Source organism: Convolutriloba macropyga, chromosome 10, assembly GCF_964194025.1.
Source record: "Convolutriloba macropyga chromosome 10, txConMacr16.3, whole genome shotgun sequence".
Lineage (NCBI taxonomy): Eukaryota > Metazoa > Xenacoelomorpha > Acoela > Convolutidae > Convolutriloba > Convolutriloba macropyga.
The window spans coordinates 27,366,549-27,383,588 of NC_134477.1; the positions used below are offsets into that span (position 1 = coordinate 27,366,549).

General features: G+C 33.4%; 1 protein-coding gene across 4 annotated transcripts in view; it reads left to right on the forward strand.

The window, feature by feature from the left end:
- Positions 1 to 17,040, forward strand: part of LOC142348404 (uncharacterized) — a 107,145-nt gene that overhangs the window by 43,792 nt on the left and 46,313 nt on the right. For 3 of the 4 annotated variants that reach the window (XM_075399749.1, XM_075399752.1, XM_075399751.1), the window contains exons 4-5: positions 1,069 to 1,218; positions 13,702 to 14,168. In XM_075399749.1, coding sequence (XP_075255864.1) covers positions 1,069 to 1,218; positions 13,702 to 14,168 — 617 coding nt within the window. The remainder of the gene's footprint in view (positions 1 to 1,068; positions 1,219 to 13,701; positions 14,169 to 17,040) is intronic. The other variant, XM_075399753.1, reaches the window with a different exon arrangement.

A 17,040-nucleotide genomic window follows, 5' to 3' on the forward strand; every position in this document is an offset into this window, starting at 1 on the left:
GCCAAAATTCACTGAACAAAAAACTCATTTGAGTATATAGTTCCTCCCCCCCCCCCAATAAAATAGGTCGGAACAAAAACAACTTTATAATAGATTTATTGTTGGTCAAAGCGCATTGCTTGTATATGATTTAGGGTTTGTAAGATTTGGGGAACTGTTTTTAAAGACGATGACGTTTTTTCGAAATCCTTTTGAACAGCCAAAACTAGTTCAGATTGAGAAACTTTTCAAGTGAAGTCATTTTTGAAACTTTATATTGGAAAATACACTAAAATTAAATTGATGTATTTATCCCCAAAAGTAGTTTTGACACAGATTATTTTTAATTAATTGGCGTCAATTGAGTAATTTAAGTTGTCTAAGTCCGGAATTTTAAATTGATATGAAAATTTAGATAAAAACATGAATCACCTTTCTAAATTAGATTAACTATAGATTATAACTATTAGATCAATTATAGGACAGAACAAAAAAACGACGACAATTTACTGGGACAGTTAAGAGAAGCAGATATCTTAGCTATTTTATGTTGCTGTGGTTGATGGCAGGGTTGTTTGTGTTTCGGAAAACTGAGTAGTCTGAATTGTGTCAGCTTGCACAGACACAGCAATAGAGATTGAGTTATGAATGTTAAAAAGCAATGTTACTTGTATGACCAGTAGTTTATTTTTGTTGTAGTTACTACTCATTTTTTCCACTAAATCATTTTTTTCGCTCGTCTTTTCACTTTAAAAAATATTAAATGTTGCCAAGACATGCATGATCTAGACATTCATGAAATGTCGCAGCAAGATCTTGCGGAGGTAACTAACCACAAATACATATTAAGACTTCCCGGAAAGTTCTTGGTGAACTATCTCTTTTAACGATATTTCGTTTCACTGAGTTATTTCCCCTATTTGTGAATGGTAACGCAAATGGTAACGCAAAAACAATCTAAGCGTTTGTTTATTGTTGACACTCTGCGAGCTATTTATAACTGGTCCAACCTTTGGAATTGTTTTCCAACTCTAAATTTAGTGTCAAGCCACAGGGGTCTGAGTCAATAAACTAAAAGAAAACTTTTAGACTTGAAGAAGACGGCATTCAACTTGTCTAGAATGATGACTAAGTCATTCGGCAACAACAACAACAAATTCATCACAGTTTACGATTGTATGTGTGACGAACGGTTCAAACCTCAGATATCACCTCAATCAACTTTTCTATCCAGTCAAAGTGACCAAAACGAGCCCGATAATCATTGAATAATACGAAGTTTTGCAATTGTATTATACTAAATCAGAAACTGTCTGATTGAACTAATCACATTAAAGGTAGAACACCGTAAATACACACACACACACACACACACACACACACACACACACACACACACACACACACACACACACACACACACACACACGCGCGCGCGCGCACACACACACACACACACACACACACACACACAGGCCGAGGTGCTAACGCTAAAAAATGCAAAATTATGAAAGATTGGCGGTCAATGCGTTGAATTTATGTAAGATCTACTACGGTCAAGCGTAGATCTTACAAAACTTCAACGTATTCATAGCTACTCTTGCATAATTTTGCGTTTTAAGAAGAGATGTTGCATAAGTTGAATTAAGTGTTGTTCTCCCTCAATTTTGCATTTCAAAGCTTAGATCTTACTTTGTGTTTAATTTAGCGTTATATTTACATAATTTTGGGTGACTAGGTATCGGCTTGTGTAAGGGATATACGTGAGATTTGTAAGATGTACGAATTAGAGAAGAAGCGGCAAAATTATGTGAAACGTGTTGTTACAGTCCGATTGCGGTTCTTATGCAAACATAAGTTGTGTGGCACAGTGGTAGACGAGGTTACAAGGAAGCATGAAGTCAGTAGTTAGAGTTCCATACCAATAGGTCTAAGAGTTGCTTTTATTTAAGGTCAACGCAAAATTGTATAAGATCTACGCTAATTTCGACGCAAAATTATGTAATATCTACGCTAAATTCAACGCAAAATTATGTAAGATAGGCGGTAAATAGCGGTGACTAGTCGGAAAATTCACGGCAATTTCCTTAAACAATTTTGCGTTGAATGCGTTGAATTTATGTCTGTTAATTTAACGCATTCAGTGCGAATTTAAGTAAGAAAGTTTCAGAGAATTTTCCGACTTGTCAACGCTAGTTGCCACTTATCTTACATTATTTTGCATTTATATATATATATATATATATATATATATATATATATATATATAAACATAAATGTACTGCAGTGAAGCAGTGAAGATCAAATTAAAATTCACTTGAAAAAAATGCAACATCTTTTTTTGCTTAGACTACGCTACATGTTGTCAAAAAATAAGATGAAATATAGCAAATCTGTGAATAAAACATTGATTTTCAGTGAAAAAAAAATTGAGAAGACATAAGTCGCAAACACAAACGATTAAAAAACTGTTAATTTTAATAAACTGTTTCTTACTGGAATAACAATAGAACATATCATTGCTGGGACTAAACCAAAAGACTATAAAAATATTAAGAAAAAGGCAGAACTCGAAATTGAAATAATTTTACGAAGACACGTGTCTACATTTATTGGCCGTCAACTGCAAGTAAATTTGGTTTACCATTAAATGATTTTTTATTTTAAATTTTACTGATCTGTAACTAATTAAAAAAACAAAACAGAAAAAAACTCTTCAAAAAACCACAGCGCACGGGTACAATCCGAAAAACTTTTGATTTATAACAATAAAAACTAGAACACAACTAGTCTGGCTTGTGATTCGCGTCTCTAAAAGAAATTAAATTTGCAAATGCAACCGACAGCTAATTAGACAAAAAAATCAATAAATCAAAAGTAGATGATGAATTTTGATAATCATCAAAATAAATTAGCGAAAAACCTTTAAGTTTCAATTGAAAATATTAGATAGTTTTATAAACAGTTCCCCGGATGACGAATAAAACCCATTGTTAAATAGGATTAATTGTAAGGCTTAAAAGAGAACAACAAACGCTAGCAAAATGTAAAAAGTTCTGGAAAATTTTTGAAAAGATTTTGTCGGAACCTAAAAAACGAGCTTCACTGAGGAGACAAAGTTTTTTTCATCGAGCTTTTTGAACATAAATGGGATACCTCACGAATTGAACTTTTTTGAATTCGAAATAATCATTTAATGTGCTCGCTTACTCGTGACAATGTTTTGATTGATCCTATTCACAACTCTGTAGGATGAATTTATGGATCGGCAAAAATAGATAGAAGAGGAAAAAACAAAACAAAAAAGAACAAAAGAATTGGTAATTACTAAAGCTCACTCTGTATATCTTTTTTTTTAAAAAATAAACTGAATAACAAATTCAAAACAACGTCAGCTATAATTCAAAGTAAACAAATTGAAATGCCTTGTCGCATAATTAACATGTAGACAAAAAACAATAAGGGTGAAGTTCAAAAATACATTCAAGTGGAATGAAAGTCATAAAAATTTTGTTTTTTGAATACTTTCTAAGGAACCGGAGGTAAAAATAGCCCTCATATGAGTCGAAAAGGATTGTATCAGCAGTTTTTTAATGTCTGCATTACCGGTCAATTTGGACAAACTGGGCTAGAGAAGCATATTTGGTGCCATTTCTCATGAAAAATTTTTAAAAAGGGCACAACTATTACAAATTTAGCCAAATTTGTTTGCGAAAATTCGGTTGAGTGCAGCAACTTCGCTGCATCTGTAAGCCTTCAACAACTGAGACTATCATCGATAATTTTATCATATTTTTAGCAAAACTTATATATACTGCGAAAATAGCTTATAATAAATAATAATAAATCATAATCATAATAATAATATAATAAATAATATAATAAATTTATAATTATAATCATAAATAAGAATAATTATAATCATAATCAGAAACATTTCTGTGAGAGAACTGTGTTGAAGTCTTAAAAGTTTGTAATGCTTTCACAAAAAAATCTTTAAATATGTTTAGTTGGGCTATCTTTTACTGCATTTAATGTGATATGTTATTTTGTGGTTATTGGGACAGCCTGACAAAAGAACAATTAGGAGCCTCAAAGATTGGATATTGTCCAAAAAAATAAAAAATTCTGGTATCAACTTCAAATATCTTTAATAAAATTATACGACAGCACTAAAGATTAAATAGAATTCGCTTGAAAGAGGATGCCAAGTCCTTCTTTGCACAGACTACGCTACAAGGGGACACAAAATAAGATAAAGTTTGACAAATGTGAAAAAAGAATATTAATTTGCATTGAAATCATTCTTTTGAAATCATAAGTTGTAAAGTTAAGCGTTCAACTGAATACAATAAACAGATGAGCTTGACAGCCTAGGAAGCCAATTGAACATTACTGAGACTAGATATTGAATTCCAAAAATATTTTTGCGCAAACACAATGTTCAAGACCAAAAAGTCAGAATTTTTTGTTGAAAATATAATGCATTCTTATTATCTTTCATTAGCACAAGAATTCAGTTCGAAATGTTATAGTTTTGATTCTAACCTATCATTTTTCGTAACTAACATGAAAAAACACAACACACAAAAATATTTCAAAAAAGACAGTTCACCAGCACAATCCGAAATGTTTTGAATTGTAAAAATGAAAAACCAGATCACAACTATTTTTGATTTTGATGCCCGTCCCTAAAAACAAATCAGTTTTTTAAATGTAACCAAAATAGTTATTTTGACGAAAGTTAAAATAAATGATGATTTGTGGCTATTTAAAAATTGTGTTAGTAAAAAACCAGTAGTTGTCAACTAAACCGATTAGATATTTTCTATAATATATCCCCAGATAATTAATAAGAACAGTGAATATTTTGAACTGCTCGTAATTCTACAAAAAGGACAACAAATGCTGTTAAAAATTATGATTTCTGTAAAATTTTACAAAGACACTTCGTCAGAGGCAAAAAAAGTGAGCTTCACTCAGAAAACACAATATTTATTTATCGGGCTTCATTGAAATCATTGAACATAAACTGGATCTCTCACAAACTTCTGTTTCAGGTGAAAACAGTTTTTGCTGTATTTGGGACGAAAAAACTGCTACAAATTTTACAAAAAGGACAGAGCCAAAACAAAATCCGGATTATTTTTATTTGCAAAAATCAACCCTGAGACAAGACCTGGCCGTCTGATCACATTGCGCCTGTTAAAAAACTCAACAGTTCAAATAATTTCTGAATAGATATTCTGGTAAACGGAAAACCTATTACAGCAAAAAATTCATTTTGATAAATATCGATTTAATTTAACGAAAGGCCTTGAAATTGTTAGTTCTTGAAAACTTTCTAAGGAACCAGAGGTAAAAGTAGCCTTCATATGAGTCATAGAAGATTGTGTCAGCAGTTTTTTATGTCTGAACTACCGGTCAATTTGGATAAACTAGAGAAGCAGATTTGCGCCATTTCTCATGAAAAATTAAAAAAAAAATGAAATATCACAAACTTAGCAGAGTTTGTTTGCGAAATTTCGGTTCAGTGCAGCAACTCCACTGCATTTTTAGGCGTAAAACCACTGAGACTATCATTAACAAGTTTATCATATTTTTAGCCAATTTTATCAAAGTTTCAGCGAATAATACAAAAATATGAACGGAATTTAGCCTAATGTTCATAAAATTTTTAACCTCCGTAACTCTTCGGAAAAAGCAAAATAAATCAAAATAATCTTTCTATTTGATTTTGTACTCGATTGGCGAAAACTGACTGAACAAAAAACCCAGTTGAGTTCCTCCTCAACTAAAGTAGGTACCAACAACAAAAAATTTCTGAGAAAAACTGAGAAAATTCTGTAACAGTAGTAAAGTGAGTTGGCGAGTTGCGATATTCTTTCACAAAGATTTGGTTTAATATCTGAAAATTACGGCAACCACTGGCGGATAAATTTGAGACAAATTTTACTTATTTGTTTAAAGCGCCTATACCAGTTTAGTAGCCTCTTATTTTTTTAGGTAAATGTGTATTTGGAGTGCTCTCTAAAAGGAAAGTATTGGTTTTCAAGATTTGGGTTTTGACATAATTGAAGAAATTTGAACCCGAGACAATTTGACAGTAAATTGAGAAAATGAAAATGGGAAATATTTGGAGACAATTAGTATCTTTGTATTGTTTTCATCCGCCTGGTATGTGACTTGCCCCGGTCGAGGTTCCGTCAAAAAATCACCGGAAATTGTCAAAAAAATCACCGGAAAAAAACTGACGTGCACGGGTTCGAATCACTGACTCCTACACGTCACCAACTTCTTATTCCACTGCGCCATCTGTCACTAACTCCAAATAAATTTCCTGTAAGTGTATTTAAGATAAGCGTTGAAATTAGCGGTGAATATTTGTAAGATTTGCAATTTTAGCGGTGAATTTTTTTCACCGCATTCTGCTAATAGCGCTGAAAATTTTTTTTTCACCGCATTCTGCTGGAAGCGGTGAAAAATTTTCCTTCACCGCTATTTTTTTATCGCATTCATTGCAATGAGCGCATATATTAAACTTTCTACTCAAAGTCACTGCAAATCTTAAATCTATTTGCGGTTTTTAGCGGTGACACTTCAACCCGGGTGGCCACAATATCGGCTCTGCCCGCTTCACCAATATTTCAAGATTTTTCAATTCCACGAATTTCCACTATTATACCAGTTACATAACATTTCGCGTCTTTAAATACAAAAAATGGAAAATATAAAAACGTGTAATATGAAAAAATGGAAAATGACTAATAGTATAAATAAATATTATACTACAGTTATAAAACTGTATTAAAAAAATCGGAAAAATTGTTTCAGACGTAGAATCCCGAACGAATACACAAAACAGACGGAAGAAAATATGGAATAGATGAAATAAAAAGAATGATAGTATATTGCCATTTACTATGTTTTTTAAACTGCAGATATTTGTCTTCTGCTGTTGGGTGAGATTTTTCGATTTGAGATTGAGAAAGAGTGGCAATTTTTGGCGATTTTTTGAATAAACGCTTTAAAGTTGCACTGAAAAAACGCTCAAATGAATCAAGGTTGCTGTGATTTTTCCAGAATAAGTGTTGATGCAAGGGTTTACTATAGAGCAAGCTGAGACAAATTGCTGACCGCCAAAAGCCAAAAACGTGAGATCAAATTTTCCATTTATGTGAAAATTGCGATTCAGAATCAGTCCATTGTCTTAGTTTTCATAAGACACCTATAGCCTTGGGACGGAATAGCACCAGATACAAAAACTGTTGGAAGGTTTAAAAGTGGGAAGCGACCAACTAACAACAGACAACTTGAATCGTTAGTTGGCCTGGCGAAATTTTAAGGAATAAAGTTTCTCGCTTTGCAACTAAAATGCTACCACTGATCCACGTGAGAACAAGCAATTTCTCATAGGTCAAGCACAACAAAAGAGTTCTCGACCACAAAAAAAAGACTTATGCGCTAACCCAAGTTTACAATTTTAAAGTCCTCAAAACGGAAACACAAATACAACTGACACATCTGAAAAAAGAATTGGTGCAAAAATAAGAAAGAAAAAAGACCTCTCACAACCAAAACATCCAGTAATCTATGTGCCACGACAATTAACTTCAGCGGAAAACATAGGGTAAGAGGCATTAGCAATTGTCTTGGTGGCCACATGGTCGTATAAATTTCTTACTCTACAGACTGACCACAAACCTCTTTAACCTCGAAAAAAATCTTTTCACCAGAGGAAGTTTTTACAAAGACAACATAAGCTAGAATAACAAGATAACTATTTTTCTGACGGAATTTGATATTTAGTTGAAATACACAATAGGGGAAGAAATTGCTCACGAAGGTGCCTTGAACAGAAAAGAATTGATTAAGACGACTCCGAAACAATTTTAGTCCACTTAGCAATTAACGAAATTTGTTTCGTTTAAACAGATTTGGTGACCCAAACTGTAATCGGAAGTACAATTCAGACAAGACATGATGAACAGGATCAAAAGCGTTATCTGGAATTAGTACTCACTCGCAGAAAATGGTTGAACAACAGAAACAGACCATAACAACACAACTGGGTAACCTTCAAAGGTGTTTTTTTTCTCGCATTCCATCCAACCTACCGCAATTAGTTTTGAATGACACAAAACACAAGACATATCCCAAAATGGTAAAAAAAAGTTCCAGTCAGAATGATATTTTGATGGCTCGGAATCGGTTAGTGCGTCCAATTTTTTGTTAATAGGTGTAAGATTTCTGTGATGTGTAGGTCTAGCCTGGGAAAACAGTCTCTACCTGGTCAGAAGCCGAAGATTCGGAATGGCTCATCCATCATAGACTGAGGTTATGGGTTATGAAGGGACCAAGGTATCATAATTAAAATGTGTGAGCTGAGGTTGTACGGAAATTTTCCCCTGCAAGAAAAAGACAATCCGAAACATTCAAAATGTATCTCATTTAAAATGTGACAATACTTGCAATACTAAAGACATTAGTATCAGACAACGTTACTAAGTGTGTAAATGATTATCTAAGGCAGTGGTTTCAGTCAATGGGTAATGAAACAATGAAATCATAAGCGTGCTATCGAAGAACTAACGCACTAGTTGAGACAGGAGATGAGACAATGAAGAGGGCACTTCAAGCGTAGATTTTCAACCCCAAGCTTTAATTTTGCTCATTCTTGCAGCCTGCTTTGATGACATTATAAAACTTCATTTATGATGGGCAAAACTCCTAGTGGGCTACTTTTGGTATGCAGTGTGAAACTCCAGCGTTTAAAGATTTCAACTTGTGCGAGTCTATTTTATCAGGGCGCCTGAAAAGACCAAATTTTTTCTTGAACGCTCATCGTCCCTTAAGTCTTGACTATATATTTTTAAAAAGCTAGAAAGTCAACTCTGAGTTTTCTAGTGAGCGCAATAAAATTGACTTGACGAAGACAATATGAAATCTGAACCACCAGTTGAGGAAATTCTATCTCAGAAGAATAACGAGTTCAGAAGAGAGATAGATATGGGACGTTTACATCAAGGAAAAGTCTCTACAACATCGTCAACTGCAGATCACCCAAAACCTTAACACTCACAGTCTTCTCGAATATCGACAAAAACGGAAAACAACAATTGGAGAAGCTATCCCCACAAACTTACTTTAAAAAGAAAGGAGGATGAATTGAATAAACATCAAGATACTTAGAAGCTTTCTTTCGTTAGTCTTACAAACGGAAAATTCACCTGGCGAACGCTGTTGTTGTGCCGAAAAGTAATGGCCCCAAAACTTGAGTTGATTTTAATCCGAACTGTTTTGACCACAACATTGCGGTTGATTTCTCTTGAAAAGGGACAAAGACGGTTTTGAAAAATTAGAGAGAAAACAGATTAACTTTTGTTTTGTCATGCTGAGAGAAAAGCGTTTTTATTGTTTGTTATGAGGGATAAGTTTTTTCAAAGAAAAATGTTGCTGAATGCACCCTAATTTTGCGTATCATCTTGCCAATTTTGAGAAACTTTTCGTAAGGACGCAAAATGTTAGAGTTAAATATGTGTAAATTTTGTTGAATAAAGTAGTTAATCAGATCATTGGATTTTTTAAAAATTTGAAACGAGTTCATCGGATCAATCAGTTTGTAGTGTTTGGCAGTTTTCTTTTTATAAATATATTAGCATAGTTTTTCATTGTTTAGCTTCGGAGGCGCATTGAATCTATTATTTGTTTGAGTGTTTTCTCTTGTTCAAATAATTTTCTAAATTCAGTGTTGGCAGTAGTGTGGGATCAACTTCAGCCCGATAGTGTAGGATTTGGTTGGTCGGTTGACAGATTTCGGGCGTTTGTTTTTGTTGACTCTGGTCGTTACCATTCATATATAGCCTTTGATTTCCAAACGAGGTTTTTCCGAGGGTGAATTTTAAAAAGATCTAAATCGGAACTTTTGTGTGTTTTTCTAATAACGCACTTAGGTTTTAGGTAGGGACAATCAGAATAAACGGGTTGCCACATTTAGAGACAATGCGCCTGTTAGGCGTTCTTTTATACGAACTGAGTCTTAACCTCACTTCCAGAACGCAAAATTTTTCCGTGGTGTCCTATTTTTTGCAGTTCAAGCCCTAGTAGCATTTTTTAAAGCCATTTGACGGTTATCAGTACCTGAACTTGGCTTCAACTCAGCAGGGTTCTAGAAGGCAAATCGGAAACTTTTGAGTTTTCAAAATGCTATCTTACAAACAATTATTAAGAGTCTAATTATATTTCTAATTACGAGCCTAATTTCTCAAATAGCATGAAGGTTAAACAAAAAGTAATCAATCAATATATATTTTAATTGTTCCGACCCCACTTGTGGGGGAGGAACTATATATTTAAATAGGTTTTTTTGTTCAGACAATTTTGGCCGATCGATATATTCATCGTAGAGAAATGTGAGTGGTATCATTAAAAAGCTCGTCCAATGTAGAATTCAAAACTAATGATTTTTCTGAATTGGGTTTTTTTTCGAGGAGTTATCGAGGATTGACGTTTTGTGTGAACACGGGATATTTGGCATGATTTTGTTCACTTTTAGTGTAATTTTTCTTCAATTTAAGACCTCTTTTGTAATAAAATATTAATTCAAAATTAAATTTCACGCCACAAAATGAATTTTGAGTTCCTAATAGACAAAAGGCGATAAAAAGACTAGTTCTGGTTTCATAGGAAAATTTACTATCAAAAAAAATTGAATTAAATTTGAAAGCTCTTTTTATTGAAAAGTGTTCGTTTTTTGCTTTCTTCAGTCCACTAGAGACCGGTCGTTTTTGATATCAAGTTTCCGTTATTGACAAACCTAACTTACAATTTAATGAAGCCCAATGAACAAAAATGTTTGTTTTCAAGTAATAGCTCCTGTTTTTTTTCGCCTTCGACTCTGGGTTTTTACTAAATTTTTGGAGTCCTATTGCACGGACTCGCTAAATAAAAAAGCAATAGATTTCATGATGAGCATTAAGAGAACCTATCTAGAGCTTTGAGTGGACAGATAATGGCTGTTAAGACTTTAAAATTGATTTTTCGAGAAATTTTTTTTAACTTTAACCGATCATAGGCGTATTTTCGTGAATTGTAAGTCAGTCCCAGCAATGACAGAACCCCCTTCTTTTTGACTGCAACCAAATTTAAATTGGTTGGCGGCTTTATCTTCTAACTATTTGTTTAATGACTTCAACGCCACAAGATTTCAAAATTTTTTAACAAATTTTTCGGATATTTTTGTGTTATTAGTTTGTCTTGAAACCTTATCACAATATCCTAATTTTGGTATCTTCCATCGGATTAGAGAAAACTTTCAACGGATCATGGATAAAGATTTCAGAGAAAAGCTTATGGTTTAGATGGCTTTGACACTTTCTTCTCGAACTTTGGTTTTTGCCTGTATTTGTTGGTGTTTCGATAGTCATAAGACTTATTGTGATGTCGTATTATCTATTTATGCATGATAAATTTTCATGTCTTCAAGTTGAATTATAATTGAGCGTATTTATTGGCTTCCGTTGAAAGCTAATGAAATTAATGGCTGTTGAGACTTTAAAAATTATTTTTCGATAAGTTTCTTTAACATTTTGTCGATCTTAACCTTTTTTCGGGAACTGTACGTCAGTCACAATAATGACTGGACTACCAGTTTTTCTACTTCAGCCCAAAAATAATCTAGTCAGTGGTGTTATCTTCTAACTATTGGTGTTATGAATTCGATGCACAATTTTTCATAATTTTTTTTTAAGTTTTTTATTTTTTTTCTCGTAATTTTGGTTCCTTTTGGAAACTTATTTCATTAGGTTAAATTTGATAGTTGCATTGACTGAATGAACACTTTCAATGGACCATACATACAGTTTTCAGAGAAAAGCTTATGGTTTAAATGGCTTCGACACTTTCTTGCACTTTTCTAAATAAATTTTGGATTTAGCCTGTAATTGTTTTATTTCTTCATAGTCAATGACTTATTTTAATGCCTTTTTGATGACTTATGATTAAACATCTTTGTTGTCCCATAGAGTAATAATTTAGCGTATTTATTGCCTTTTATTGACAGCTATTGAATTTAATGGCGTTGATACAATTGTTTTCTCAGAACTTTTGTGTTTTTAATGTATTTCATCAAGTTTTTTTGTTTTATTGGAGTCAAAATGTAAACAAGAAGAACTCCATTGCTAAAATAAAATGAAAGTAGTTTAATTTTTTTAATTTTTTTTTGGCTCCTCACTTATCTCGCTCAATTTTATTACTGAATTTGCTGTTTTTGCCTGTTTCTTTGATTCTTTAGGTAGACGTAAAAAGCTGACCGGTCTCATAAGTTTATATTTGCGGACTGAAAGAATTAATTTATCTGAAGCAGTCAGCTTATAGAGAAAATGATGAACATTTCTAAGGATTTTTCAATTTTTTCAGTTTTCGTTGACTTGTAACCTATTCTCATCACTGATAGGTCTCATGTTATTCCTTGTAATTTCAAAATTAACATGTTAACTGATTTTTGATGTAACTGATATTTTGTATGTAGGATAATATGCGTTTTCATAAAAAGATATTTGAGTGGTGTACTTGTGTTTCTTTTTCTCTTCCTTTACACAATCGCGTAATAACAGATCCATTGATTTTCAGATGTGACCAGATTGAACTTATTTATTCATTCGGTAAAATTTTAGCTGAATTACTTTAAATAGAAATTGAATGAAATATACATAATGTTCAAATAATAGCTAGTGAATTTAATGGCTTCACTAATTTGCGTTTTCGCATTGATTGTAATTTGTTGTTCGTAATTTTTTGAGTTTTTCTGCATCTTTAGTCCGTTCCCATGGCTCAGTCTAACCAAACACAGGTCCTATTAGTTTCATTTTGACTTTTTAGTACATTTATCAAGAACTATTTCATTAAAAGCTAATGGTTTTTAAGACTTTGGAAATTATTTGTTCTAAAATTTTTTGTTTGCTTATTGAATTTCGCCTCATTATTTCTTATTTTCGTTGACTTGTTACCTTGTCTGATTACGGAACAATCCCATCTGCTGTGTAGTTAGAAGAAAATTTGTGTAGTTAGTGTTTTGTCTGATTGTAGATTGACGTTGTAACTAGGTGCTTTTAAATTTAGATATGAGTTTTTGCCGTGAAATTGGTTTTGCTTTTTTTGTTGTTGTTGTTTTGTTTTCTCGTAGTATTATTCATGGCAGATCTCGTTGTAATGAAGCGCGGCATTATTTAATTCAATTATTAGTATGGCTCTGTAACGATTTTTTTAAACTCAAACATCTATTTTCGATTATCTCTCTGTAAAAAATGTAAATCAAAAGACAGTTAAGTCAAAATGTAGATGAGCGTGGGTCGTAACATCATGTGCGAACGCACATCAACGATCCTCCTAGTTAAACTATTGAATACAATTATTGAGCTAAACTATTTAGCGAACTATTCATGATGCTAATTTGAATGTGATTTGGTAGTTTTCTCTAATCGCTTTTTCTTATATAGTAATCATAACCAGTTACACTGACCTCGCTCACCATGAATTCGTTATATTAAGGTTAAACAAACGCAAGTAGATATCAATGGCTCTTTCAAAATTTTGAAAAGTTTGCTTGTGTATCAATTTCATGACACGCCCTCCGCAGCTCATTAAAGTAAATTTAAATTTGATCTATGCCAAATTTTTGTCTCTCACTTAAAGTTTTTGCTTGATTACCGGGCAGTTACACAGAAGCTTCTGATTCTCACAGCCAACAACTAAGTCTCATTTTTCAAGTGTCTATTAATGGGTACGTTGGTGAAGTCGATGATTCGTGGTCAATTATTGGGCGAAAGTGGTCTTGTTCATATCAGTTCAACCAATCAGATCACTCCAATTTACCACAAAGAGCTCCCATTGGCTATATCGGTGGACGAAAAGACGGATGCCCTTATTTGAATACATTGAGTTACGCAATCGGAGTTATTATTTGTTACCTTGATCCGAAAATCAAAGTTTGTCCAAGTTATGCCTCATTACTAACAGGTGGTAAGTATGAGCTAGTTCAGAATACCGTTAAAGTTACACGTCAGACTAAAGGGCCCAGAACTAATGTTGCATTGTGTACACACGCACCATTGCCAATTCCAAACTCAAATTTCTTATCTTGGCACAGATTCGTGGAGACTATTGAGCATCATTTGATGACGGGGATCGAGGTTGATGATATCACATTTCCTTTCTCTGACACATATTGTTTACTGTTTTTGAACATTATTGCTTCCGTGAAAACTAAAAAACAGGCGATACCCAGGTTAAGGTTCAGACCCAAATTCGGATCTTTTCTGCTAGCGCCCCACCTGCCTTATATAGCCGTTAAATTTGCACCCCTCAAAATCAAGTTTTGTGAATTGTAAGAGTGATATTTGCATTTCATTGAAACAAGAGTGTCTAGGTAGATTGAAGGCACTTTTAGAATAGTTTCCTTAGGAAGTTTTAAAAAATCAAGCCTTTATTGTAGCCGATAACACCAAAAATGATCTAATACAAAAATTTTTATTGATGCTTGCGTTATATGCAACAAATTTTGGTTGAATACGTAATACTTTCAAATCATAGCTGGTGTAGCTTTCAGTAAGTGCATATAAACTAAGCGGGGGGCGCTACCAGAAAAGATCCCCAAATTCTCCTCTGATCAGACTGACCCTCTCGGGCACACACCCGTGTGTTTCCAGAGGAAAATTACAGGGTCGGGACTGTAGTTCGAGTACACTACAGACTGGACCATGGTCTGGAGATGGTCTGATCAGAGGTCATTTTGGTCTGGAAAATCTGATCATAGGCGGATTCGAGCGCACTTGAGTCTGATCAGAGGCGGATTTGAGCGCAGGATAGTCTAATCTGAGACCGATTCGAGCAAATTATTTTTTAAAAATTTCTCTCACTCACAGATGTCTCTTTCAGTTTCTATGAAACAAATTTTTTTAGCGATAAATACATTGTCTGATAATATGCGCCTAGATTGAGTCTAATCAGAGGTTTATTGGGTCTGAAAATTGTTATCATAGTCTGATTACGGTCTGGGTAATGGTCTGCGTTTGAGTCTGGATCATGGTCTGGAGATGATCTGATCAGAACTCCTTAGGTCTGGAAAGTCTGAACAGAGGTATTTTTGGACTGGAAAGTCTGATCAGAAGAAATTTGGGGTCTGGGTTAACCTGGGTAGTGACGCAAACTGATGCACTCATAAAAATGAGGTTTTCACTCTGTGGCACTTTTTCTTCATTTCCAAGATAAATTTGTTCATTGCATAGCTAGAGGCGAATTAAAAAAAATAAAATAAGTGCCATCGAATCAAATACGCACAAGGATTTGTTTAAATTCGCATCTTGTACTAAACGCGGTGTAGAGAAAGCGTTCATATTTATTTATACTTTTTTCTGGGATGAAATATTCAGTCCGTTAAAGGAGGTTCCCTTTTGTTACAATCGAACCATCAGACATGTTATTTGATATAACTAGATCGCTTTTGGCTCTAAACGTTAATCTTTAAAGTGTTAATCTTTAACTGCTTGTTTCTTAGATTTCCAATTTTTTGGTCATTCGAAATGGAAGCTCCAGCGCAACATTTTTGAGCCTACAGCATCATCATAAAGCTGTTTTCTGTGCAGATATTTTTTTGTATTAGACCTTAAACCAGGAAAAACAAAGAAGCAAAAATTCTATAGCAGCATTGCTCAAATTACTGAAAGTTATTTTTTCTTTCTGATTTCTAAAAACTATTACCATATACCTACTATACCTACCCATATACCAAATTATCATTTGTTGGCATGAAATAGCAAAATAATATAATTCAGTTGCTCTCAAACTAAGCTTGTAGCAAATAATGCAGTTTTTCTGGTATTTTCTATACTAACTTTCACCCCAATTTTTTGTCTGATCTTTTTGTCGCATCAACAAATTGTGCTTTTTGGTCTTGAAGAACGAAACAATAAGGTTTAGCACTAAGTGAGGGTTGTAAGTTTCTGAGCAGTTTCCTTATACTTTACTAGTCTCTAAGTATGATTTAGCCCAATTACTGAGTATTAAATTTGTGTTGAAAGGATTTAGTCTGTTGCAGACATAAAACCAACAAGAACGCTTGGTAATGTGCGTTCGCACATAAAGTTCCAACCCCGCTCATCCGCATTTTTGGCATAAATGTCTACCAAATGATGAACAGATAACAGATAGAAAACCTCAAAAATTCAAGTACTTTTTAAAAAAATATGTATGAACAGAAAGATTGCCTCCAAGGCAAAAAACTCAGTGGAGTAAAAACTGCCGCATTAGATTGATGAGATCAACCATTATTAAGAAAACAAGTCAAGGCGAACAACAAAATCACACAACAATAACAACAAACTTTAATTACATCTAAAACGCTATGTCCATTTTGACAAAAAAATGCCATTAAGAAGGTCAAAATAGCCTCAGAACAAGACAAAATTAAACAAAATAAATTGTTTTTCACTAGAAAAACATGGGATCACTCCATAATAAGGCTCGGTAACAATCAGCCACAAAGAACAAAAAGACCGCACAGTTAAAAAATGGCTTTTAAAAAAACAATTAGGTTCAAAGTAATGAAAACCATTAGATAGCAATTCAAAAGTTCAACATGTTTATGACTACATACGCTTCTAGAGGAGGGCATTAAGACCTGTCATCATTCAATTTTTTTGTGGTTGCAAAAACAACAACAAATAGAGAAAACAAACAAAAATTCAATTAAAACTTGTACTGTCGAAGCCGAAAAGCCATTTTTCCCTTCAAAATATGTCCAATTGAGCTTTCTTTGAACGTCAATAATGTGGTATACGACCCATCATTAAACAGAATAGGTAACAAGTAGACAAAAAGGAGAAAAAATTGCAAAATAAAGTAAAATTTTTGTATTTTCTGAAAACAATTATTTTTAAAGTCATGAAAGCCATTCGCTACAAAGTGCGATAATTAAATGGGTTCGTTTAATTGTCCAAAAGAAGCGCGTGCGACCTGTATAATGTTTCAGAAAATGTCTCACGTCTGCAAAAAGAACGTAAACTG